At 37.9% G+C, this 25,929-nt stretch overlaps 1 protein-coding gene across 2 annotated transcripts; it reads left to right on the top strand.

The window, feature by feature from the left end:
- The first annotated feature begins 228 nt into the window (after positions 1 to 228).
- Positions 229 to 25,711, top strand: PLEKHA3 (pleckstrin homology domain containing A3). 2 transcript variants are annotated; one of them, XM_082689875.1, is made up of 8 exons: positions 229 to 401; positions 4,359 to 4,475; positions 10,924 to 11,037; positions 13,635 to 13,771; positions 15,301 to 15,465; positions 18,945 to 18,988; positions 21,032 to 21,147; positions 23,657 to 25,711. In XM_082689875.1, the coding sequence occupies exons 1-8, from the start codon at positions 362 to 364 to the stop codon at positions 23,782 to 23,784; spliced, it is 861 nt and encodes a 286-aa protein (XP_082546001.1). In that variant the 5' UTR covers positions 229 to 361; the 3' UTR covers positions 23,785 to 25,711. The 2 variants fall into 2 exon arrangements, with proteins under 2 accessions (XP_082546001.1, XP_082546000.1); XM_082689874.1 differs by having other exon boundaries at positions 10,882 to 11,037.
- The last annotated feature ends 218 nt before the right edge of the window (positions 25,712 to 25,929 follow it).

The raw sequence follows: 25,929 nt of genomic DNA, 5'->3' as shown, positions 1-25,929 counted from the left end.
TGGGAAGGAAGGCGGGCGAGAAGGAGGGAACGCCGGGGCGCGGGAGGGAACAGCCGTGTGGTGGACGCGCGAGCCGAAGGCGGGTTGCGGTCGTGATTTTGTCGCCGCCGCCGCCGAGGCTCGCCCGGGGATGTCTGAGTCCGCGCCTCGCGGCCCCCGAGCTTCAAGTGGCGGCCGCCGCCCGGGCCTCTAAGGGCCGCCACGTCCCGGCGGCGCGCGCGCGGGCTCAGGGCGGCTCGGTGCCGGCGGGGTTGCCCGGGGAGTGCCGGGGCGGGCCGGGAGGGGCTGCCCAGGCTCCGCGCCTACCCAGCACCGCGGCCGGCGCCCGGCCAGGAGGATGCGCGGCGCCGGGCTCTGAAGCATGGAGGGGGTTCTGTACAAGTGGACCAACTATCTCACAGGTCAGAGGGCTCGGGTACCCGGCGGGGGGTGGGTATTGGCGAGGAGAGGCGGGGGCCTCCGGAGGGTTTATGTGGGGAGGCTGCGGAAAAAGAGGGTCAGGGGCATTTCCGTCTGCTTGGCCTGCAGTGACCCTCGCGGAGAATGGACTCCCTTGGCTTCCCGGGCTTAATCCTTCCCTCCGTCCCTTGTTAGAACTGGCCTCTGCAGGGGACGGTTCGAGACTGCGCACCTTCCTGGCGGTGGGAAGTGTGCCTGACCACTTCTTTCCCCGTGTAGTAATGCTTATTTCCTCCCTTGGCTTCGGTAACAATTTCCAGTCACACTGCGTGTGTTGTTGCAATCTCCATCCTTATCCACACTTGATTCTGCATTTTGTTAATAACTGAGTTGTCAGGGTGTAGAACTAGAATGGATCCTGTACGATCAAGATTTAATTTTAGGGAAACTTTTCTATATATATATATATATTTAAATTTGTAGAACATTTTAGCACGGTTTATTTTAAAAGTTCTCTTGTTAAAGTTGTTAAACTGTTCCCAGATAACATTCTCTTAGGAGTTGGTTGTCCGTGTGCTATCTTTATATTTTGGAATTAAGGTAAGTGTGAGAAATAGTGGAGGACGGTGCAGTACACAGAAGTGGAACAGTGTTACCCATGAAGCAGGTTGGAAGGAAAAACTCCCAAGAATCTGTGTTTCTGTAGAAATGAAAGATCAGCAGGGAAGGGGCTTTTTCCGTGACACCAAGAGCCTGGCCCATTTAAAGACCCTTAATTCTGAGTTGTAGTCCCATCTCTGCCATCAACCAACAGTAAGGACAAGTCACTTACCCTCTCAGGATCTCAGTTTGTGAAGTACAGGATGGTCAAGTTTATCTTGAAAGCTGCCTTTCAACTCCAGAATTCTATGATCTCAACACATTAGAGGAAAGGAAGTGAGTTTAAAGGAAGATGAAGTAGCAAATAGATTTCTTGTTCTAGTGTAATATAGACATCTTGATTCCCTACCCACTTATATACTCTGCCCAGAGTATTGAAAAGTTACCCAAAGTTAGCCTTGGTAACTGCAGGTACACTCAACTTGTGTCCACCCTGACCATGTGCAAAATCTGCCCATAAACACTTTAGGGCATAAGCATTGAGCTAGGGTTGCTCCCTCCTTCCTTTCTTCCTTTCTTCCTTCCATCCTACCTACCTACCTTTCTTTCTCTCTTTCTTTTTCTTTTCTTTTCCCATTTTCTTTTCTTTCTTTCTCTCTCTTCCCTTCTCTGTCTCTTCTTTCTTTCCGATTAATTAGAACACTAAAGCCTGATTTATAGCAGCAAATGCTTTAACATTTATCATACATGCATGTTTTATTTTGCTCATTTGACATTTGCTCATTAAAATGTCAAACAGTTTGTTTCTATAAATAACATGTTTTAGCAGGAAGCTTTTAAAAACCAAGGTATGTATTTTGTTCTTAAACATTTTTTGGGGGCAGTTGTGAGAACAGTTACCCTGTTTACTTGAAGTACGGTATTAACTTTAAAGACAGTGGTTTCTATGCTTTGAGATGCAAATGATCATCTCATTGCAAACTTTCATAAGCATAGTGTCTACAGTGTCTTGGGAGGAACCACTTAATGCTAGCCTAGAGCAATGGGTGATTACTAACATGAGTCATAATTTATTCCTGGAGCGAAATGTGGTCTTGGTGGCCATCTTTCTCATCTAGGGCACTGAGCACCAGCTGGTTGAGCTTTTAACCACATGTGCTTAAGCTTTTAGTCTTTGCGGAGCATTTAAGCTAACTGCTAGTATGCATTGTAGAAGCTTGCTGAAAGGAGATCTTTGTTTGGAAGAATTCCATTTTAAAAATATAAATTTGACTTGGTGGCATGATGATTATTAATTTTAGTTCATCTTAGGTCAGAAGAATGAGCAGCTGTTCGTACTGAATGATGTTGAAGGAACTTTTTAGTTTCATGACAGTGTTCTTTGAGAATGTGTTCTTTGTAGAGAATAAGGATTTCAGTAACATTTGGTAGTTGGAGATAAAACGAAAGTTTTTTTTTTTTTTTAAAGAATGCCTATGAATCTTTTTCAAAGAGATATAGTCCTTTGTTATATAAATGTGTGAATCAATTAGATTGTTTTGATTAAACATTTCTTCACGAAGGTGTGTAGAGATAACTAACAGTCTCAATTATTTTATTAAGCATGATCACCTTTCAAGTTGCTGCAAATTATAAATGAGTCATTTTACTCATTTCTTTTAAAGAGATATTGAATCTCAATAAAGAAGGCTTACAAAATCACAGTTTGTCTTAAAGGCACCCTGGACCTGGGGTGGAGTATACTTTTACCACCCTGCTTATAATTTGTTTACCACAGTGAATTAGTGTTTGGAAAGATAATGTTTTCACCATTTCTGTACATACTCAATATACAACATATGCTCATGCAATATATTGCATATCTGTACTCTCATGGATAACATGCAATATCTCACTTTTCTAGTATTTAATCACTGGTTTAATCATTGATACTTTTTTTTTTTTTTTTTTTTAAGCACCTGTTATGTGCCAGGCACATTCTAGGTGCTGGGAACATAATGATAAACAAGATAAAGTTCATGTACCAAAAGAACTTAACTTTTTAATTTGCTAGGCCTTATTAGGAGTTGTAGTGTTTCATAATAAGATTTTTTTTAGTGTTTGAAATGTATTTTAATTATTTTGGATATCCAGCTTTCTGAACTGTATTATGACATTCTCTCTTCTGAAATTTAACCTTTTTATAATGACTTGATCCTGTCATTTCACAAGTGTTACAGGAAAAGCCATTTGGGGAGATAAGTCCTGCGTTTGTATCGGGGGTAAGAATGAATCTCCCATCTGCCACTGTGTTGGTACTCTTTGGCCCTGGAAAAACTGAATTGATTAAGCATATAGCAGGCTGTGTCTAATGTGACCAGGCTGAATTGTGATTTAATAGTTACAGAAAGAACAAGGAGAGTCACACTGGCTTTAGTGAGGCACTGTGGTCATGGTCACTCTGTTATTAATCAGTGAACTGTTGTAAATTAGTAGCATGCTTGATAAGATTTTAGGGATCACTGAGTTTGGCTTGTAAGAGTAACAGTTGAACTCTGAGGAAAGCCATCAACCTCATTCTCAGCTTTGCCTTAGAGCCAAGTCTGTGACAGTTGTGTGATCTGGTCACTGAGTAAACACAAATGAAATGAATGATTGCAGTTTCTAGCATTTCTGCCTGAGCTGTGTACAGCAAGGCAAGGAGAGAGGGAATGTGGGAAATCCATGTTATCGCCACAGAATATGCAGCTTCTGTGGAAGAGATTAGAATTCATTCAACACTCACTTGTGCAGGGGAGTTTGCTTAGGCTACATGTAGAAGAGGGAAGGTCGCATTGCAGAATTGAAAGGCTGAGTGGCACCTGAGAGGTCATCTTGTTCAATCGCTCATGAAGACTGAGAATTTTTGATATTTACTGAAATGGAAAATTTTTTTTCAGTTTATCTAACTAAAGAGTGAGAATAGAACTAGGGCTGGAATCCATGTTTCTGTTGCTTTTTTCATTATGTTGAAACCCAACTCTGTTCCCTTCAGGAAAAGGGGGAAGTCATGTTTTATCCTGTGTAGGGTTATTATAATATTATATTATTATAACATTATTGAGGATGAGTCTCATGGGTTGTTAAGAAGAAGGTTGTGAGTCAGAATACAGGTATTACTCCCTATATTTATGCTGACCGACAGATTTCTGGAGAAGGCTCTCCTAGCAAAGTGGGATTGCGGCAAGAACATTTTGGGTAAGATTTGGCCATTAAAAATTTCATTGTCAGAATGTTACTTTAGAACCAGGAAAACATGGATGACAAATCTTAGAAATCATAGATTTCTATGTGATTAAAGTAATTTCTTATTAATCTTTTGTTATTTATAATCTTTGTAGGTTGGCAGCCTCGTTGGTTTGTTCTAGATAATGGAATCCTGTCCTACTATGATTCACAAGATGATGTTTGCAAAGGGAGCAAAGGAAGTATAAAGATGGCAGTTTGTGAAATTAAAGGTAAGTGAATACATGGAATTAGAGAAACTTGAAGTTAGGTAAGTAAAGCATTCTTCATTGTAGTCTAAAAAGAGGAAAAAAAGCATTTCTAGTCCAATAGAGATCTTCTAATATCATCTATTTGCTTGGTAATTAAGAGTGGCACTTAGCATTATTAAGCACAGTTTTTTACATTTCTCCTTTTATACATGTACTTTGAATTGAAGTCCAAAAATCTCAGTGTTGGTCTTCTAATTTGGACCTGAAAAAAAGTCTCTTGGGGATGCTATTTCAATAGCATACAGAGTCCGCAAGTGTTTTCTTTCATTCTCATTGTAAAGGTATTGTGAAGATTAGAAGCTGAGCTTTGAAGATGATGAGGCAGGGCGTCTGGCTGGCTCAAGTTGGTAGAGGTACAACTCTTGATCTTGGGGTCATGAGTTCAAGCCCCACGTTGGGCATAGAGCTTATTTAAAAAAAAAAAAAAAAAGCTGAAGATAATGAGGCAAGCTCTGTATGGTTTTTGATAAAACAGAGTCATAAACTCTGGTTCTTTGCTGAATCAGAGATAAGCTCTTCTGGGGAATAGAGATATTTTCCTTTTCTTCCAAAAGAGAAGAAATAAAGTGATAGGTCATGCTGTAATTTTCATGATGGAAGGATTCATAGACCATTGATTCATTTGGACATGTGATTGGGCTGTGTGTGGGGGGTTGAGGTGGGTAGGAGAGATCAGACAAAATGATAAAAAGTACTGAATTCTTGAGGGAATTGAAGGAAAAACTAAAACACTAGAGGAGAGATCAGACAAAATGATAAAAAGTACTGAATTCTTGAGGGAATTGAAGGAAAAACTAAAACACTAGGGGAGAGATCAGACAAAATGATAAAAAGTACTGAATTCTTCAGGGAATTGAAGGAAAAACTAAAACACCTACAGGCCTTTTTCATTTTTCCTCTGTAGCTTGGATACTTGTCCTTCCTGAAGAGTACTTCTTTTGACACGGTGAGCTCTTGGTCATAGCTGTCAGACACTTCAGAGTAATCTCACTGCTCTGTGCATTTTCTCATTTAGATTAAACCAAAGCAGCAGCTAATGGGTTACGTTATATTTTCCAGGGCTGGACCGCTAAATTTGTGTGGTATCATGGTAGTTTTTTGTATGATTTAGCCATGGAGACAAAATAGAATTTTCGCTTGCTACACATCTGGTTCTTCACATTCATTTAAGACTTCCTACCACTGGGACTCTTTCAACGGCAGTGATTTATAATGGGGTAGATCAGTGTCATCCAGGGAGCTTTCTCCAAAATGCACATGTCTGCCGAGTGATTGTAACATGCTCCCGGTAGTTGAGAATTATTGCTGTTCTAATGGAAGGAAGTCATGGCTATCTAAGGTAGAGAAACACTTCAGCCTAGTTTTTTTTTTCATCTTCCCTGAAATATATGTGATATAATTTTGTTGTTTATTTTTAACAAACATACTGAAATGTATACCAATAAGTGTTAGCTTTCCAGGTACTCACTTTTGATGTACTTATTTTTAATTGCACCATCATCATCTGTAACACTTCAGAACTCCTCTTTTAGAATTACCATATGGGGGCCCTGGGGTGGCTCATTCAGTTAAGTAGTTGCCTTTGGCTCAGGTCATGATCTCAGGGTCCTGGGATCAAACACCACATCAGGCTTCCTGCTTGGCAGGGAGTCTGGTTCTCTGTCTGCTGTGCATGCGTGCGCTTTCTCTCTCTTGCACATAAATAAATAAAATCTTAAAAAAAAAAAGAATTGCCTTATGAACCAATTTAAAAATCGCACAAGAAAAGCACATTCAAAGCACGAGGTTTTTTTTTGTTGTTATTTTTTGTTTTTTGTTTTTAAGATGATGATTTTGTCTTATTTTTTTTTTAAAGCTTTTATTTATTAATTTGACAGAGAGAAACCACAAGTAGATGGAGAGGCAGCCAGAGAGAGAGAGAGAGATAGGGAAGCAGGCTCCCTGCCTAGCAGAGAGCCCGACGCGGGACTCGATCCCAGGACCCTGAGATCATGACCCGAGCCAAAGGCAGCGGCTTAACCCACTGAGCCACCCAGGCGCCCGATTTTGTCTTATTTTATTCCCCAGATTTGATTCCAAATGATATTTGGTGAGAGTCAGAAATCAAACTACAAAGTTCAAAGATTCTCCACCCTTGAGGATATTTAAAAAACTTAGTAGTAGAATCCCAAGGCAATTCTAAAATGTTTCAAGCTATGGCAGCATTTTTGCTGTTGTTGTTTGTTGGAAGTAATCATTCTATTCAAGAATAACATACAGAAAAGGGAACAGATCTTAAATATTCAGCTCGAAGAATGTTTACAAAGTTCACACACTCATGTAATCATCAATCAGATTAAGAATTCAAATATTAGGGGCACCTGGGTGGCTCAGTCTTTAAGTGTCTGCCTTCAGCTCAGGTCATGATCCCAGGGTCCTGAGATCAAGCCCCACATTGGGCTCCTTGCTCGGCGGAAAGCCTACTTCTCTCCCTCCCACTCCCGCTGCTTGTGTTCCCTCTCTTGCTGTGTGTGTCTCTGTCAAATAAATAAATAAAATCTTTAAAAAAAAAAAAAAGAATTCAGATATTATCAGTATTCCAGATGCTGGGATATTATCCTGTCTCCTCAGCCACTAATCCCTCTAAAAAGTAACCATTAATCTTTTATTGCCATAGATAAATATTGCCCACTTTTGAACATTTTATAAATAGAATAAATCAGTATTTTGTGTGTGTGTTGGCTTCTTTTACTGAACATTGTGGAATTCATCCTTGTTCTGTGTAATGGTAGTTCAGTCATTCGTATTGATTTGTAGTATATCTGCTGTATGAATATCCCACAATTTGGCTATCCATTTTAGTATTGATGTGTATATATGTTTTTCCATTTGGGATTATAGTGAGTAAAGCTGCCATACAGATTCTTATATATTTCTTTTGTTGAACATATTATGCATTTCTCTTCAGTATATATCTGGAAGTGGAGTAGAATTGCTGAGGCATTCTGTATTCATACATTTAGCTTTAATAGAATTATAAGGAGAAAATTATTCTTGACACTTGCTAGTAAGGCTGACTTTATTCAGGTCTCTTATGATAGGTATAGGGGCTACTGCAATGGGGTTTTGCAGTAGGGGATAGAGATTGGGCTCAATTCTGAATATGATAAGAAAAGTGGAGGGACGCCTGGGTGGCTCAGTTGGTTAAGCAGCTGCCTTTGGCTCAGGTCATGATCCCAGCGTCCTGGGATCGAGTCCCACATCGGGCTCCTTGCTCCGCGGGGAGCCTGCTTCTCCCTCTGACTCTGCCTGCCACTCTGTCTGTGCTCGCTCTTGCTCTCTCTCTCTCTGACAAATAAATAAATAAAATCTTAAGAAAAAAAAAAGAAAAGTGGAAATTTGTAGCCAAGGATTGGAGGGGGGAGATTGGTGGATGGAAAATTACTAAGAGAAGACACCAGGGAATAGGGGCCATTCTGGCAAAACCGATCTTAAGGATTCTTGCTGAAGGCTGGCCAGGGTGATCAATATACCTGGAGTATATTGGGGGTAGAGGGAGTTGTTCAGACATTGGGGGTAATCAGATATTGATGGTGGAGGATTCTAGCTAAACTGACTTAGTGGAATTCCTGCTAAAATTAGATCCTATAAGGACAGAGATGGAAGCCCAAGGTCAGCCCCAGTCAAGCAGAGGGAACCTGACTGAAGTTTGATCAAGGAGAGAAATTTTGTCACAGATAATGCCAAACTGTTTACCAAAGTGGTTGTATCAATTTATTCTTGAACTAGCAGAGCATGAGAGTTCCAGGTGCTTTGCATTCTTTCCAAAACTTGATTATTAGTTTTAAATTTTTTGAATATTTCTTGTGTATATAATGGTATCTTGTGGTGGTTTTAACTTGTATTTCTTCAATAACTGATGATGAGGTGTTTTTTTTTCAGATATTAATTAGCCATTTGAACATTTTCTTCTTTTGGAGTCCCTTTTCAAGTTGTTAGCCTAATTTCTACATTGGGCTATCTTTCATGTTGATTTGTAGGAATTTTTTATATAGTCCGAACGAGTCTTTGTATTGTGAGGATCTTCTTCCACTTTGTAGGTTGCATTTTCTTTCTATTAAAGGTATCTTTTGATGAACAAATTCTTAATTTCAATAAAGTCCAATTTTTCAGTTTTTAAAATCAGAGCTTTTTATGTCCTGCTTAGGAAATCTTTTTTCTTCTTGAAGGCTTATTGTTTTACCTTGTCGATATTAGGTCTGTGATTGACTTAAAATTTATTTTTATGTATGGTATCAGCAGGGGTTAAGATTCATTTTTTTCTTATAAGGATATTCAATTGACTGAATATCAATTATAGAAAATATCAATCTTTCACCTAGTGCTCCTTAGGAATGTCTTCCTCACAAGGTGAGTGACCGTGTACATTGGGTCTTTTTCTGGACTGTTTTTTGTTCCAAGGACCTGCTTTATATCCTTGTGCCAATATCACACTGTCTTAATTTCTTTTAGCTTTATACTTCCTCATATCTGATAGTCTAAGTCTTCTAACTTTGTTCTTTTTCAGGATTGTCTTGGCTATTATTGGTCCTTTACATTTCCTTAATGCATATTAGAATCTGCTTGTAAATTTCCACAAATGTCTGTTAGAATTTTGACTGGCATTGTATTGAATCTGTACATCAATTTGGGAAGAATTGTGTTCTTGACAGTACTGAGTCTTATGACCTATTAACATGGTATATTCCTATATTTAATTAGGTTTTTAATTTTAATAATGTTTTACAGTTTTGCATATAGAGGTCTTGTCCATTTTATGCTAAAGAATTGGATATTTGGGGAGCCTTGTTCTTAAGTTTGTTGTCTTCTCAGGTGACTACTTTGGAGGAGACATCCTTGGTTAATAAACCAATTTTGGTATGTTTTAAAAGGAGTCATCTTTGAGCATCTGGCTGGCTAAGTTGGTGGAGCGTGCAACTCTTGATCTCAGGGTTGTGAGTTCAAGTTCCACACTGGGCATGGATCCTACTTAAAAAAAGAAAAAAAAAAGAGTCATCTTATTTTCATTTGTAGCAACAATTATTAGAAATTTGAGGTTTGTTTTCTTTTGAGGTAGCTATTGATACTTTCACTAGTATTAACAAGTAGCCAAAAAAGAGTTACTCTTGGAGCCTGGGGGTTTTATCCTACCTTGGAAATCTTTTGCACCCATCATTGAATGTTGCATATTTATGTATTTCACTATCCACGTCCAAGGATGGGTCTTTTTAAGTAGAATAATAAGCTAGCCAAGCTTTTGTGGCACTATTTGCCATAGTACATCTAGTCAGTATTTTCAGTAATTAATCATATAAATTAAGGCTTCTTCCAGACTTTCAGGACCCCTGAAAATTTGGCTCAACTCAGCTTGTCCATTCATGAATATCATTACCATGTAATACAACACAAGGCTCTATTTAGGCTTGTCTCCTCCCTACATATTGTGTTTATTTCCTCATCTAGGCCTTTTTTATGCAGTTTTTCTCTTAACTAAATCCTACTGTTGTCAAATCCTTCCCGAAGGCTTATTTCCTACCTTTTCTTACTTTTTCTCAGTTCAGTTACATATGATGTCTTCATACCAAAGAGTTTATCATTTAGTTGTTTTGATTATTTTTAGTGTGTCAGTTTGTTTCCCTGGCTAAAGTGTCAGCTCTGTTAGAACAAAGACTCCTTTCTTTCTCCTCTCCTTCCCCCTCTACGGTCACTCCTTTGAGCTGAGTAAATACATGTTGATTAAGGACGATGTAGCACAAATTTAGTCTTACAACAAGGATTGAGGATTGGCTCACTATGATCCTTGATTAGTTCTTTTTTGTCAGAGTATCAAGGGGGCGTGGTTTAGGAGAGCAGGGAGGATGGTAGGAAAGAGAAGGTCTCAAATACTCATGCTTATGCTGTGCCCTTAGTTGAGGACTGCTGTGCTAATGGAAGGTGGCCTTAGCTACCATGTATTGGGCTTCTTCTGAATGTCAGGCACTGTCCTGGGTTTGGGCGATAAAACACAGCCTTTTCTTTCAAAGAAATCAGTAAAACCTGTGTGATAAGTGTGACAGTGCCTGTGTATCAAAAGTAGTATAGGCAACCCCTAGAGAGGGAGTTTTTTAGTTGTCAGTGGTGTTTTCTCTTTCTCTTTCCCACGACTTTGGGACCCTGCCAGCATGAATATATGTGAGCATGTGGTTGTGCGAGGCCACTAGACAGCCCTTTAGGGAGAAGCAATGCCTGCATCCTGAAGCTCGACTTCTTGTTTTAGGTGTCTGAAACCTCTAACACTGTGTACGAGTGATTGTTTGAGTCTCCCCTAATTAAGTTCATGCCTGTATTTCCCCCATGTTTATTATCATAGTCCATTCAGCAGACAACACAAGAATGGAATTAATCATTCCAGGCGAACAGCATTTCTACATGAAGGCGGTGAACGCGGCGGAAAGACAGAGGTGGCTGGTTGCTCTGGGAAGCTCCAAAGCCTGTTTGACTGATACTAGGACGAAAAAAGAAAAAGGTAAACTATATATTTTTCTTTTGTGATGAGAATATTTTCTTAAACATAAATGTATAGTGTCTTGTGCACTTTTAGTCATCTGTCCTAAAGACATAATCAGAAATGTAGAAGATGATTATTACTTGCTTAGATACTCATTATAGTAAAAAAAAACTTGTGAACAATGCAAAGGTTGAAATTTAGGGGAACAGGTCAATAAAGTATAGGCTGTTATAAGCTGATATGTAGCCAGTAAACTGTTTGCAAGGAATTTTAATAATGTGAGAAAATGCCCAACATTAAATGATAATTGGAAAAAAGCAGGATTCAAAATTACATATCCATTCATTGGTCAGCTCAGGAAAGCTATGTAAAATTGGTCAAGTTGTTACCTTTGGAAAGGTAGTTTGTAGGAAGGAGACTTATTTTTCATGCATAGGGCCCCCTGCTCAGCGGGGAGGCTCCTCCTTCTCCCTTTGTCCCTCCTCCTGCTCATGCTCCCTCTCTCTAATACATAAACAAAATCTTGAAAAAACATATTTATATTTTGGGAGTGAGTTTGCAGTTGTTTGATTTTTCTTTTCTATTTTTTTGGAGTATATAATACTTTCAATATAATTATTTTAATAATTAAAAAATACTAGGAGTTAGGTTACTGAAAACAAGTAAACTATGGGTATTGAAAAATGAAAGCCTAGAATTGAATTTTAATTATTTAAAAATAGTATGGCTAAGGGTAGGATAAGGAGGAATGGAAATTCACAATAGCCAAAAGGTAGAAATAACCCAAATGTCCATAGACAAAGAAGGAGATAAACAAAATGTAGTATTACACATACAATGGAATAGTATTCAACATTTAAAAGGAAGGATATTCAGACACATGTTACAACATGGGTGAATCTTTTAAGGTAAGTGAAATAAGCCAGTCACAAAAGGACAAATATTACATGATTGCACTTACTGGGATGCCTAGAGTAGTAAGATTTGTGAGATAGAAGGCAGAGTAATGGTTGACCGGGGCTAGGGGGCGGGAGAGATGGGGTTTTATTGTTGAATGGATATAAAGTTTCAATTGGGGAAGATGAAAAAGTTCTAGAGATGGATGATGGTAATGGTTGTAGGCATTATGAATGTACTTAATGTCACTGAACTATATACTTAAAAATGGTTAAGACAGTAAATTTCATTGTATGTATTGTACTGTAGTTGGGAAAAAAAAAAAAAGGAATGCACTTAAATTTGAGTAGAAACTAATTTAGGTTAGGTCAAATGGGCAGATAGAGCTGGTTTGGTCCACTGTGGCTAGAGTGGCTTTGTGGCTAGTATCACAAAGCTGTGCCACTGATTCAGGGTATAGGGAGACATGGGAGGATCTACTACATGTATTTTTCCCTGCTTCCTCTGCTATTTACACTGCTAGTTTAGAAGGTATTGGTAAGTAATGACTGGGACTATGGCTGGATATTTACTCTTTCTGGACATAGTAAAGAAAAGAAAGTAAGTTCTTAATAAAACCATTCTGAAAACAGTATAATATGAAGACGAAGTTATGGAAGGAACAGAAGAAAATAGATGTTTATATGATAGTTTTAACTACATAAAAATTAAAAACTTCTATGTTAAAATGCACAATAAAGAAAACTGAAAGACAGCAGATAGATATGGAAAAGGGCATACAGTATATAGGAAGGGAAAAATTGCCATATTTAATGTGTAAGAACTTTCATAAATTATTAATTTGAATATTAATAAGAGAAAACAACATTACAACTGGAAAAACATTACAACTGGAAAACAACATTACAACTGGAAAAACCTTAATATTCAAAGGTTAGAAAAGAACATTTACAAATGAAGAAATATAAGCACTTTTTAAATGAAAGATGAGTAATGGAATGAGAATATTCTGGATAAAATATCCAATGGTTGGGGCTCTTGGATAGCTCAGTTGGTTAGGTGACCAACTCTTGATTTGGCTCAGGTCAGGATCTCAGGGTAGTGAGTTAGAGCCCTGAGTCCTGTCAGGCACCATGCTCAGTGTGGAGTCTGCTTGAGGTTCTTTCTCTTTCTCTGCCCCTCTGCCACTCACATGCTTTCTCTCTCTCTCAAAATAAATAGAATCTTTTTTAAAAAAGATTTTTTTTTATTTGCTTGACACAGAGAGAGAGAGACAGAGAGAGACAGTGAGAGATGGAACACAAGCATGGGTAGTGGGAGAGGGAGAAGGAGTCTTCCCACTGAGCTGGGAGCCTGATGCAAGACTTGATCCCAGGACCCTGGAGTCATGACCTGAGCTGAAGGCAGATGCTTAAAGAGTGAGCCACCCAGGCTCCCTAAAATAAAGAATATCTTAAAAAAAGATCTAGTGGTCATCACCCTGACTCTGGAAATTAATCTACCTAAACTTCATGTCAGATATATGACTCCCATTTTTTCCCAGTTTTCTGAAGAAACGGTATTTTTTCAAGACCCTTGTATCCTATTTCCAAGAGCTCCCACCTCGTAAGCTATAGGTATTTATATCTATTGCCTTACTTTTTAAATGATTCCATTTGTTTTATTGCTCAAAGGATATGAAAACAAACTAAGTGAATGTTTATATATGTTTCCTTCAGAAATAAGCGAAACCAGTGAATCACTGAAAACCAAAATGTCTGAACTTCGCCTCTACTGTGATCTCCTAATGCAGCAAGTTCATACTATCCAAGAATTTGTTCATCATGATGAGAATCATTCATCTCCCAGCGTGGAGGTACACAGAAATGATCCCTTTATGTCTGGTTATGCTTTGTAATACCCTGATGGGTGAGGTTCTTCCCAAGGGGTGACAGAGAAGCATTTTCTAAATGAGCTATTTTTAGCTACTCTGAGCTGTCCCTACTACAGACTCTGGATATCTGTAGGATCTTCTAGATTATATCTGTGCTACCAGAGGAAAGCAGGAAGCAGCACATTTCTCTGGGAAATCAAGGCATATTTTTGCAGCCAATCTGATGATTTGGAAGTTGGGGTGGGGAAGAAGCATTCCAGACTTTGTTTTCCAGACTGGAATCATTAGGCAACCGCTATTCTCTTTCTTTCGGTATACAAGGCCCCAGTTTCAGTGACTGAGAGTTGATAATTTAGCTATTATCAAAGAACTTTTAAAAAGTGTCCTCAGAAGAGTAATTCAGGAATCAAATTTCAAATCTGTGGGGCCTGGCTCTGAAATAGGTTCACACTTTCTGATAAAAGAGGGTCAGTGGGCCCTCTTCTCTGGGTGAGAGGCCGGCATGGTTCCCAGTCTCCTTCTACCTGATTTGGGAAAAATGGGACAAGAAATCTTCCTGTCCCTCCTGTGGCCTTCTCTTGGTGGGAAGTAATCTTCTGTGAGGCACCTCTGGTTGCAGGCACCTGAAACCAGAAGGGCATTTACTGTTTCACCATAAGCTCTCTGGAGGTAGGTGCCCTCACATTTGTTCCGGCAGCTCTATGGTGGTATCGAGGACTTGGGCTTGTTCTGTCCTTCCACTCTGCTGTTCTTGGTGTATTCAATTTTTCCCCTCTGCCCAAGGCTTCAGGGTGACTTCCAAGGTCACACAGGTGCAGGAGGCAGTTGGGGTAACCAGAGTGGAAAAAGACCTTCCCAATTTGCTGTCCTTGGCTTTAATCCAGGATCGAAAGTCTCAGCAGCTCCTCAGTGGACTTCTTATTTTTTTATTTTTATTTTTATTTTTTTGGTCTGGGTCAAAGGAAACTGAAGAAATACCAGTATTTCACAAAGGGTCATGGACTAACCATGGCTGGCTCAGACCAGTCTGTATTCACCCCCCAGGGTCAGGACACATTGCTGTCAGGAAAAAAAAAAAAAAAAAAAGATTGGGGTTTGTATTCTACCAAGGAAGAAGTGGGAGAAGGGCTTGGAGGTAGATACGAATTGTGCCTGCCACTAAGTAACTAAGTAACTCTCAGGGTGTTCTTCTGCTGTGACCTCCTTCAGAATTTGGGTGCTTAGAAAATTACTGTTTAGTTAGGTTTATCTAAGATACATTTTTATACATAGTTTTTAATACGATTGGTATTTGGTTTAAATGCAAAACTTATTTTTTCTTAGACTCTAATTCATGCATTCTTTGCTTGATAGGCATTTCTTATTCATGTATTGCTTTAATTTTCTAAGGTAGTATATTTTGAGTAGATTTGCACATAAGCTAGTAAGATGTCTGTCACTTGATTAGAACATAGTGCATGATTCCATGTAGTCGTGTGTGAGTCTGTTCAACTCAGTGCATAATTTTTCAGAACATGAATGAAGCCTCTTCTCTGCTTAGTGCCACGTGTAATACATTCATCACAACGCTTGAGGAATGTGTGAAGATAGCGAATGCCAAGTTTAAACCTGAGATGTTTCAGCTGTCCCATCCGGATCCCTTGGTTTCTCCTGTGTCACCTTCTCCTGTTCAAATGGTTAGGAATTGTTTTTGTTTTTGTTTCCAGTGATGTTGCATGTTTGTTTCTGTTTTTATTTTTAAGGGAGGAAAGTGGCAGTGGCAGAGAAATAGTCAACAGATCGAATCAACAGATCTAACATCTTCGGTGTTGGAGCCTCTCAGCTCTTTGGGGTTAGAATGTGCGAAGGTCCTGATTGCCTCCCCTTGGAGGACCATGCCATTTATCCCAGCATGCTGGGGAAATATTAAAATGTTCTGTGGGTGTTGGGACACAGAAGAGGTTGGGGGCATTGCTCTCCTTGGGATAAAATGAGGGATAAAATTAAGCAAAGGGATAAAGTTAAGCAAATCTTAAAGGAGTTGTAATGAGTTTGAAGCAATATGATATAGGGAAAACAGTATTTTGTAGTCAGTATTTGGATTTGAGCCCTCTGGGTAGGCAAGTTCCTTAATCTCTCTGGCCCTTATTTTGTTCATCTCTAAAATAAAGGGTCTCCTCCATCAGCGGGTCGTTGCAAAGGGGCTGACCTGTTTTACACAGGTGCTTTTTTTAGTTTCTTTTCTTCTGATTGCCCTGAACAACCAGTACTCTTTGCTGGGGGCAGTGGACTTGTTGTCCTTCCCAAGCTAATAAACTCGCTCAGCTAAGCTATACAGAACTCACAGGTGAGACAAGAGTTTGATGAAACTTTTACATTTCTTTCATCCAGGTGTTTTCAGGAATATATATTTGTATGTATGTGTGTGTGTGTGTGTGTATGCACACACATATGTGTATGTATGTGTATATGTGTGTACATATATGTGTATATATATATACACACATACACTTTTTTGAAAAAGATTTTATTTGTCAGAGAGAGGCAGAGAGAGAAACAAGCGGGGGCAGTGGCAGGCAGAGGGAGAAGCAGAAGCAGGCTCCCTACTGAGCAAGGAGCCCAATGTGGGACTTGATCCCAGGACCCTGGGATCATGACCTGAGCCGAACACAGACATTTAACCAACTGAGTCATGAAGGCATCCCAGGAGTCCTTTTATAGAAGGAAGAATGCCTCCTGGTACTATTTTAGCAATTTCTTGAAGGCTTATTTATTAGAAGAAGAAATAGGGTACAACTTACTTATTTCTAGGTTCTTTTATCCACCCTGGCCAATTTAGCAATATAAGATTAAGTAAAGATTATTACCTGAATTTATTTAGATCATTGTTTTCTAATCAATGTATGATGCACTAATAGCGTCCCCTGGGACAGGCATACTATGAAAATGGGTTTTATGGGAAAATTAAATTGACAGATGCTAGGTTAACTTGAATGAATGGGGTTTCTCTGTCATAGGACTTCTAGAACCTCTTTTATGCTAACATGTATTATGAATCTCTGAGGAGAGGTTACGGTATGTCTTGTTTCTGAAATTTATTTGACCCTTCTTTTGTATTTTTGAATAACATCTCATAGGATAGTAGTATTCAGTAGAACAGTTTGACAATACTGCTTTATAAAACAATTATGAAACAATTATGAAATAACCTATATGGTTGAACAAGAAAAGATATTTTGAGATGGGTGTGTATATATTATAGTGTTATGTTCCTAGGTCGGGCACGTTCAGGATGGTGTAGTGGTAGATGTCTGTTTTAGGACTGTGTTCCTGAGATTGATAGTAAGGGCTACACTGTTTTTTAAGGTATTAAGTACAGACTTTACTACAAATTCTACTGTATTTGACTTCATAAAATCAAATGCAATAAAACTGCCTCAAAACTGCCTTTTTTTTTGGTATTAGATTTCTGAGGAAAATGCCTTCTGTTACAAATGCTCTGTAGTTGAGAGAGGTCATATGTATATTTTATGTCTAAGAAACTATAATAACTGTCCGTTTTAAGCCAAAACCTTTTATCAGTAGCAGCAGTACAGGAAAGTCCAATAAACTAATCTAAAAAATACTGGCTAGGGACTATTTATTTTTACTTGCTTTGCCATTTTATTTCATACATCAAGCAAAAATTATGGCATATGATAATTAGTTCTGGAGGCACAGCATGGAAAAAAGTTCAGACAGTCTTTTTGGGAAAATCTTTTTTTTTTTCTTTTTAATAATATGAGTAAATGGAAAATAAAGCTATGAAAGATTTGAGAATTCTAGAACTATTTCAACTGATTTTTTAAAAATTTATTTATTTTTTTGACAGAGAGATCACAAGTAGGCAGAGAGGCAGGCAGAGACAGGGGAGGAAGCAGGCTCCCCGCTGAGCATAGAGCTGGATGTGGGGCTCGATCCCAGACCCTGGGATCATGACCTGAGCCGAAAGCAGAGGCTTTAACCCACTGAGCCACCCAGGTGCCCCTAAACTGATTTTTAAACTACTTCATGTAGTTAATTTTATTGTGTCCCTTCCTAGAATAAATGTGCATTCGGTTTTATTTCATATCATAATCAGAAGTTCAAACAATCATCATTTGACCCACAGATCGAATAATAATTGTAGTTGGGATGTCCTTAGGTGAGTAATCCCAAAGGACTTGACTTCTGTTAAAGGAGATGTTAATGTCCATCTGCAGCTTAATGTCAATCATATTAGTGTTCCTGGACTATAAATTGGGTTGGTCATATCTGTTATCATTTCAGCTGGGACTTCTTTGAACAGCTGGTGGCTCCTGTTACAAATACAGCAGGCATTTACATAACTCAGATGTTAGACTTGGAATTGTAAGACCCTTGAGCCCCTGCATGTAAAAGCAACTGACCTTATCCTGTAGTATAAACTTTGCTTTTCAGCTGCCTTGCTAAACATTGAAATAATCTGTTTTAATTGGGGATCTTTTTCAATTTTTTTGGTGGAGTAGTTGGATCTTTTAAATTAAATTTGGTATTTGTCATATTTATTAGTGCTCTTAATTATGTTTTTAAAAATTATTTTAAAATACATGTTTTAGGGACCTATTTGAGACTTAGGATTCTTCTTCTGAGTTCTTTAAAGACTTGAATTACTAATGCCATCTTCCATGAAAACCATACTTTACAACATCTGTGTGACAGCTACCTGAATAATGAATTATAAAGAGAAGCTTTGCTACCAGATTCTTTTCTTGGTCTTTAAGAAAAAGAGAGGGAGAGATATTAGATTATTTTCTGGCTTGCTATATATTCCTTTAAATAGTATGGTTTTTTGGGTTGGTTATATACATTTTTTATATTTTTATATAAAAGCACACACTCAGACACATATGATACATATGAAATTTGATTTTTATTACTGAGGAAAGAATCTAGCATGTTTCTGATATGTGTTGAGAAAGATTCCAATTAATGGTTATTAGGGACAAAGCTTGACATTGTGCTGATAGTGTTGCTTGAGTTTGTAAAAGATAAATTTCTTGGCCAGTCATCTTTTCCTCTGAGCAGATTTGTGTTAATTATAATAATAATAATAGATCAGAACTGTATTATTCTACTTGGTGTATGGATTAGGCTCATTTTCCTTTTCTATTTCTAGATGAAGCGTTCTGTCAGCCATCCTGGTTCTTGCAGTTCAGAGAGGTAAAATAAACTTTTCTTCTAATCAAGTTCTCTCAAAATTATACCTACTCAGAGAAGTTTTTTGGGCCCTTAACACAAAGTTGTGTGGGTTGGCAACTTTTTGAGCAGAGCCTGGTTCTGATTTGCTTAGCATTGTATCTAAGTATAGGGCCTAGCCCCTGTAGGTAGTCAGTGAAGATAAAAAGGGGTGAATAAATTCACCAGCAAGGTAAACACCTGGTTAGCTCTTACTCCTTTTTTTAATGTTTGAAATTATATCAAATGATTGTTGTAGAAATCTATTTTGAGGTACTGGGGTGTCCAAAGCTTAGGCTTACTTTAGGACAGCTTTCTATAGTCTTACATTCATTCTGATCTGTTGTTTTGTTAAGAGTTAAAGATATTATTGAAAAACCAATTGATACTTTAAAGTATATATTCATAGCAACACATTTAAGACATTTATCTTCTAGATAGATCTTGCTAATATCCCAGGCTACTTAAGTGTTCTTGTTCTTGGTAGGTCTTTTAAGTGGCTCTGATTGGTTCTTTGGAAAACAATGAAATTGTAGTGGCATTAGCTTTTATTTCTCTACATTAAGAAAAAGTGCTAACTGAGCCCTTAGTATTGTCACTCCCTCCCACTCCCCACCATGAATATGTAACCTCTGAACTATCTAGTGCTCAGAGGAGCCCTGTGATGTGTACATACCTGATCCTGTTGGGGAGTGAAGAGATTCACCAGTTAGTAAAAGCTTGATCCCTTTTACAAACTTACATTTGTGATAGATATTTTTCTGAACTGTATTTTATCCTTTCTACCTTATTAGATAAAATATAACTAGAATTTTAAAAAAAATGGGCTGGGTATCACAACCTGAGATCAGAACTCTGAAGTCAGAACCTGAGCCAAAACCAAGAGTCGGATGCTTAACCAACTGTGCCACATGGGTGCCCCACATAGGTGCCCCAAATATAATTAGAATTTTAAAATTATATATTCTCGATAAATCAGGATAGTCATTACAAACAGTAATGTTGGGCTTTCCATAGAGTGGTAGCTGAAATGCTGTTGAGTGGTGCCGATTTGCTTCTGTGCTGGATATTTTAGATTGATTTTTCTAGTTTTCTAAGCTATTATTTATTTATTTATTTATTTATTTTTGTTGATTTATTTGAGAGAGAGCACGAGCGAGAGTTGGGGGAAGGAGCAGAGGGAGAGGGACAAGCAGACTTCAGCATTAAGTGGGAAGCCAGACACCAGGGCTCAATCTTACCACACTGAGATCACGGCCTGCCTGAGCTGAAATCGACAGTCGATGCTTACCTGACTGAGTCACCCAGTCGCCCCACAGACTGCTTTTTTAAAAATAGTTTTTGTAGCCTCTATTTGCCAGGGCTCTTTGTTTTTGCTGCTGTCAGGGAGCTGACCTCTAGCATGTTCTTGCCTGCTTGCTTATCCCCTTCACACTGCTATTTTTGATCAGATATGGATTGACACTAGATACATGCACTTGTGAAGTCATAACTTTTGGTTTTCAAACATTTGTTAACCATCTGATATGTCTACGGTCTCACTGGACCCTTCTCTGTAAAAGAAGTTGCTTTCTTTTACGCCCTTTCCATTTAGTTTGGCTCAGAGGTCTTATTCTTCAGGTTACCAGCTGGATTCTAAATGATTTGACTTGCCTGTGGACTGACCTCTGAAGGAATCAAAAGTTGCTAAAATAAAAATTTGGAAATAAAAATAGTTCTACTTTCGTTTAAAGAAGTCATTAAGGGGTTAAGGGGTGCCTGGGTGGCTCAGTCCATTAAGTGTCTGACTCGATTTCGGCTCAAGTCATACGTTCAGCGTCATGAGACCAAGGCCCATGTCTGGTTCATGCGGGGTCTAGAGCTTGCCCCAGATTCTCCCTCTCCCTCTGACCCTCCTGCCCTACCCGCATCCTCCACTGACGTGTGAGCTCACTCTCTTTAAAAGAAACAAAAAAACCCTCACTCCAGTTGAGGGTATTATCATTTGTTTAAGGCCTTACAATGTATTGCATTTTACTTACTTTGTAGGAGTAGCCACTCTGTAAGAGAACCAGTATCTACACATCACCGACTCGCCCAGCGCCGCCGAAGAACCTACTCAGATACAGACTCTTGTAATGATATTTCTCTTGAAGACCCAGATAGTGAGTTAAATGGGGCTCTGTCTCTTTCTTTGGCTTATTCTCCAGAATTGTTGTGGTGCCCTCTAAGCGTTGAAATAAATGAAGGATACTGAGAGTCAACACTGTACTTTGCCCTTGGATTCATTCCTTAATTCAGAGTCAGGCAAACAGCACCCAATCCACAGAAGCTCATACTTCCTCTTACAGACACCTTTGTTATTAACCAAGAAGTGCTGAATACATCCATGTAAGTGCCCTATCTTTGATTTATAGATATAACATCAAAAGTTTTCTTCCCACTACATTTTAGTACTTTCTTAGTAATGTTCTACTCCCACTCTATTTACATTTCAAAACCATTTTAGAAGAAAGCGTGAATTGTGGCTAGGATTCTAGGGGAAAATAAAGGCAAGGTCTAAGTTCAGAGAAGAAAAATCAGTATTGTTACTTAAATAATTTGAAAGGGCTAAATTTTTCAGGTGGTGGTGGTGAATTATAGTAGCATTTATTTCTGTACCTTTTTCTCCCTTTTTCTTTAAAGAGGCAACATACTGTGATTGAATACTTTAGGAAAGGTTTTGTGATTTATGTTCAAATTTAGTTATTTTTCTCTTCAGAGAGAAAGCTTTGAAAGTATGTCAGAAAATCTAGTTAGACAGTAGTGACTGTGATTTCTAGTGAACACAAATAGGGTCTCATTATTACAACTCCATTAGTAGACTTTTGCTTTTCGGAGTCTTTACTCTAGACCATGAAACATGTGTGATGGAAACTACATACAGTTCCTACTTAGGGGATAGGTTGTGTTCCAAGAATTTGTAAGTCTGTTGTTTGGAACACAGATTTTATTTCTCTTGTGGAAATGACATCATAAATAGTGTTTAGATTTCTTTAGGTTGCCTGGAAGAGCCCAGCTAATTCACTTTGATTAACATTTGTTTTACTGAACCAGAAAGTTAAATGGGTTTAATGAGAGGGGAAGATAGAGTTTGTGAAGATGGTGGAGATTAGAGAGGGACTGCTGGTCATTTTCAGATTTTTAGAAGATGATGACATCTTTTTTTTCTTGTCCATTTTTCTTACAGAACACTGTAAGAGCACTACTCTATGCTTATGGCCATTTTTGAATTTAATTGGGATAGCTGGTAAAAGAAGGAAGGAAAAGGGGTGAGGGTGGGAAGGGGGAAGGAGAAAGAAACTTTTCCAGGCCAATGTAGTGCAACTTGGAGGAGATAAGAGGAAGAGGGTTAGAGGTTAGGTGTGGAAAGAAAAGTTACCAGAGGCAAGTAGCGTAGATTCTGATTTACTTTGTTCTTTCTGGTTTACGTGACTCTGAGTCTAGAGCCCATGAAAGGGTTCTCTATGCTGCCTTGTACTTTTCTGTAGATGCTCTCCTTTTTACTCTAAGGGGATCATTTTCATTTGTGATGGTGAAAGTAGTTTTTTTTTAAAAAATCCAGCCACTTTTCTTAGCTCTCTTATAAGCACCCCTGTTTTGAGTTTTGAAAACAATTTCCATAAGCTCTCAGTGCGCTTGCCCGAGTCCATTTGGCATTCCTGTACTAGCTGTTAAGGCGTGTAACAGAACCAGTCACACATACTGCACACACGTGTACACACACACACGAACATCCCTGTTTATATAAATACATGTATCTCAGGTCTCTAGGTCAGAAGTTTTATCCTTAGATTGCCTTCTGTTTATCCTAGAGTTTAGTGTCTCAGTCAGTTGATAAAGTGGAGACTGCATTTTAGTGCTCTTCTTTAGAAAGTACGTGTTTTGCAATTGGGCAGTCTTGATGGCGGCCCCACTAAGAATATTTATCCCCAAATATTCTTTTCCTTGAGAGAGAAAATGCCTTCTATTTTTTATTAACTAGATTTAAGAAAATTATAAAAGTGTAACTGTTCATGGTAAAATCAAATACCATGTACATATAAAAGCGCAGTTGTTTTGGGGTGGGGCCATGCCGGGGCTCTCAGCCGCAGCTGCAGCAACAGCTCTGTGAGTTGTATTCCACGTGGAAATATAGGGACTCCTGGTGACAGGTACCTTGTCAGCTTTGCTCAGGAAGTCATTCTATTACCAATTGTGTGATCTTGGGTTAGGCATGTAACCTTTTTTGAGTCTTATTTTTTTTGTTTTTTGTTTTTCCCTAGAAAACAAGGGGGATACTAACAGCATTACCACAGTCAGGCTGAAGAAGCCATAATTAACCAAGACCACATTCACTTCAGCACATATTTCTGACTGCCCGTTATGTGCCAACTGTGCTTCTAGCAGTGAACAAAACAAATACCTCTACTTCTGGTAGCTCATAATTTATTTCCCTAACTATGAAGTTTCTCCTTATGATTGCCAATAGCAGGAATGTGAGATTTTTCTCTACCAGGCAAACAGTCAAAACATTAATAGGAAGCTGAAGGAGTTTCATGTCCCTAAATAGGAAATTTAAAATGCCCCCCCCCCCACAGGGAACTGGAGTTCATATGGATAGGATGTTTAACCGTTTAATTAATTTCTTCATAGGACCTGTTCACTGTTCAAGAAATACACTCAATGGAGATTTGACATCAGCAACAATTCCTGAAGAAAGCAGACTTATGGCCAAAAAAAAATCTGAATCGGAAGATCCTCTTCCATCCTTTTCTTCCTGAGGAAACGGAAGTGTCCAACTTCCTCTAAGTATTGCTATGCAAAAGCTGCTGTAATTAAACTATGTTATAGGGAGTAGTTTTTCCCTTAGGATTTCTCTGCACTTTATAGAATACTGTAAAACAAACAAACAACAACAACAAAACAACCCACATACCTTTGAAGTGTATTTTATCTTTATATAGTTTATTTGCAAGAGTATTTTCCTAATAACTTCACAGTATGAATGTGCATCTTTTCTTTTTTTTTTTTTTTTAAACAAATGATGGTGTAACATTTTGACCTCCATAAGGACAAATGTAGATATTTTTCTAAAAAACTGTGAGGGACTGACAGATGAGTCAGTGTGTATTGTAGCTTATAAACATGAAATCTTAGAAACATAAGGTTTCTGTTTGACAGAAGTGTGATATATGTAACTTGTGCCATGGACCAGACGGTCACTTTACCCCAGCTAAAAATGAGTTACAATAGCAGCTTGATGGGGATTCTATTGTATTCCTTTAAGCAAAAGGACACATTTAATATTCTAAATATTTTTAGCCCAAATACTGTAACATATTGAGGATTTTTTAAAAACCAGGCTGTGCTGTCCTTCATATGTGAAGTTGACACTACTGATTTGTCAATACCAAATGTTGGGTTAAAGTATTTAACTTTTATTTATTTTTCTGTTGCATCAAAAAAATGATTGCATCCTAACTTTTATGACCTACCAAATTTACGATGTGTATACATTGTTATTTACATTGTTCTAGAAAAGAGGTTAATGTTGTAGTGACCTTGCTCACTTATACCAGAGAAATAAATGCCTTTCAATGGAAGAGGATTTTAGTGCTTTTTTTCCTAAAATAGACATTAAGCTGCTGTTGTAAGGTATTAATGTTTGCAGCTGTAGACTATCTAGGGACACTTTTTTATTTATGACTATTTATACAAAAAAGGAATTCTGTCAAGGTGACTGCTCTACATCACTTGAGAATGGCATTATTTAATTAAAGAACGAATAGCATTTTTTGGTAGTGCCTGTCCATACCTATTGTCAGTGTTTGCCTTGTAAACTGTTTCTTTTTTTTTTTTTTTTAATTCATTTTGGAGGGATGGTTTGGTCCAAGGTCTTGGATGAGGAGCACTTTAAAACAAACTGGTTTGGTGTTTTTAAGTTAATCACATGTTTAATAAATATATGGTTTTTGCATTCAAACTCCTCATATAATACATTGTATTTTTTATATTATTGATATTCTGTCTAATCTTTATCAAGTGCTATTAGTATTCTTTATTGCTTTGGTTTTGCTTGTATATTTTTTTGGTTTGTTGCATATTTTTTGAGGCATATTTTTTGGTTTGTTGCCTATGAGCTTAGAATAGTGTGGCCTACTTCACTTTCAATTTTTTTCATAGATTTATGTGGGACTTTTTTTTAAAGAGTTAATATTTGGTATTTACTTCACTAAAATAAATCTGTAATTATAAGTTTAAAATGGACATATACAATCTAAATACATTAATATTCATTTAGATAAACTGTATGCTACTTAAAAGTATTTGTGATTTTAAATAGCACACAAATCATTAGACTATCTTAAGTGGAATTGTTTTCTGCTCATATGTTGTATTTCATATGTTTGATTTGAGAAAATTTTAATGATGTAAGTTTCATGTTGAGTGAGTAATCAGAATTTTTGCTTTTTTTTTTGTGGTAGTAAGAATTTGCATAGTGATTAGATCATGAAAGTCAAGGTGCTACTGATAGGGCGTTTTCAGGTTGGTATTTTTTTGTTTTGAACCAGTAGGTTTATAATGAAAACACTATACCAGGCTTTTGAACTCATAGGAAATAAATCCATTTTTTATTGCTTTATCCAAAAAGATGAGTTCTTGAACAGTTTTCTGTAAATATTTTTTAAAATAAAATACTGTCATTTCTGGGTCGCATCATTTTTTCCCCCTTGAAATGGGTGCTTTGAACAGGTGTTGCCATATTCCTCAGTATGGCTTTTATTGTTACTGGAATCTGCTTTTTCGCCTTAGGAGCCAGCACATTTGTGAAATCATTTTTTGGGGAGAGTATAAATGTATCCTGAATGACATCTAGATTTGAATTAGTGACTTGATAGCATGAAGCAACGTGTTAAAACCTCAGT

This window comes from Mustela nivalis (assembly GCF_964662115.1).
Source record: "Mustela nivalis genome assembly, chromosome: 11".
Taxonomy (NCBI): domain Eukaryota; kingdom Metazoa; phylum Chordata; class Mammalia; order Carnivora; family Mustelidae; genus Mustela; species Mustela nivalis.
The sequence above is the reverse complement of the archived record's forward strand: the minus strand, read 5'-3'. Positions and strand labels throughout refer to the sequence as shown.

Coding starts and splice junctions, on each gene's coding strand:
- PLEKHA3 (XM_082689874.1), top strand. CDS start 362: ATGGAGGGGGTTCTGTACAAGTGGACCAACTATCTCACAG. Junction 4,476..10,881: donor GGCAGTTTGTGAAATTAAAG/GTAAGTGAATAC, acceptor TTATTATCATAG/TCCATTCAGCAGACAACACA. Junction 15,466..18,944: donor CACCTTCTCCTGTTCAAATG/GTTAGGAATTGT, acceptor TTCTATTTCTAG/ATGAAGCGTTCTGTCAGCCA.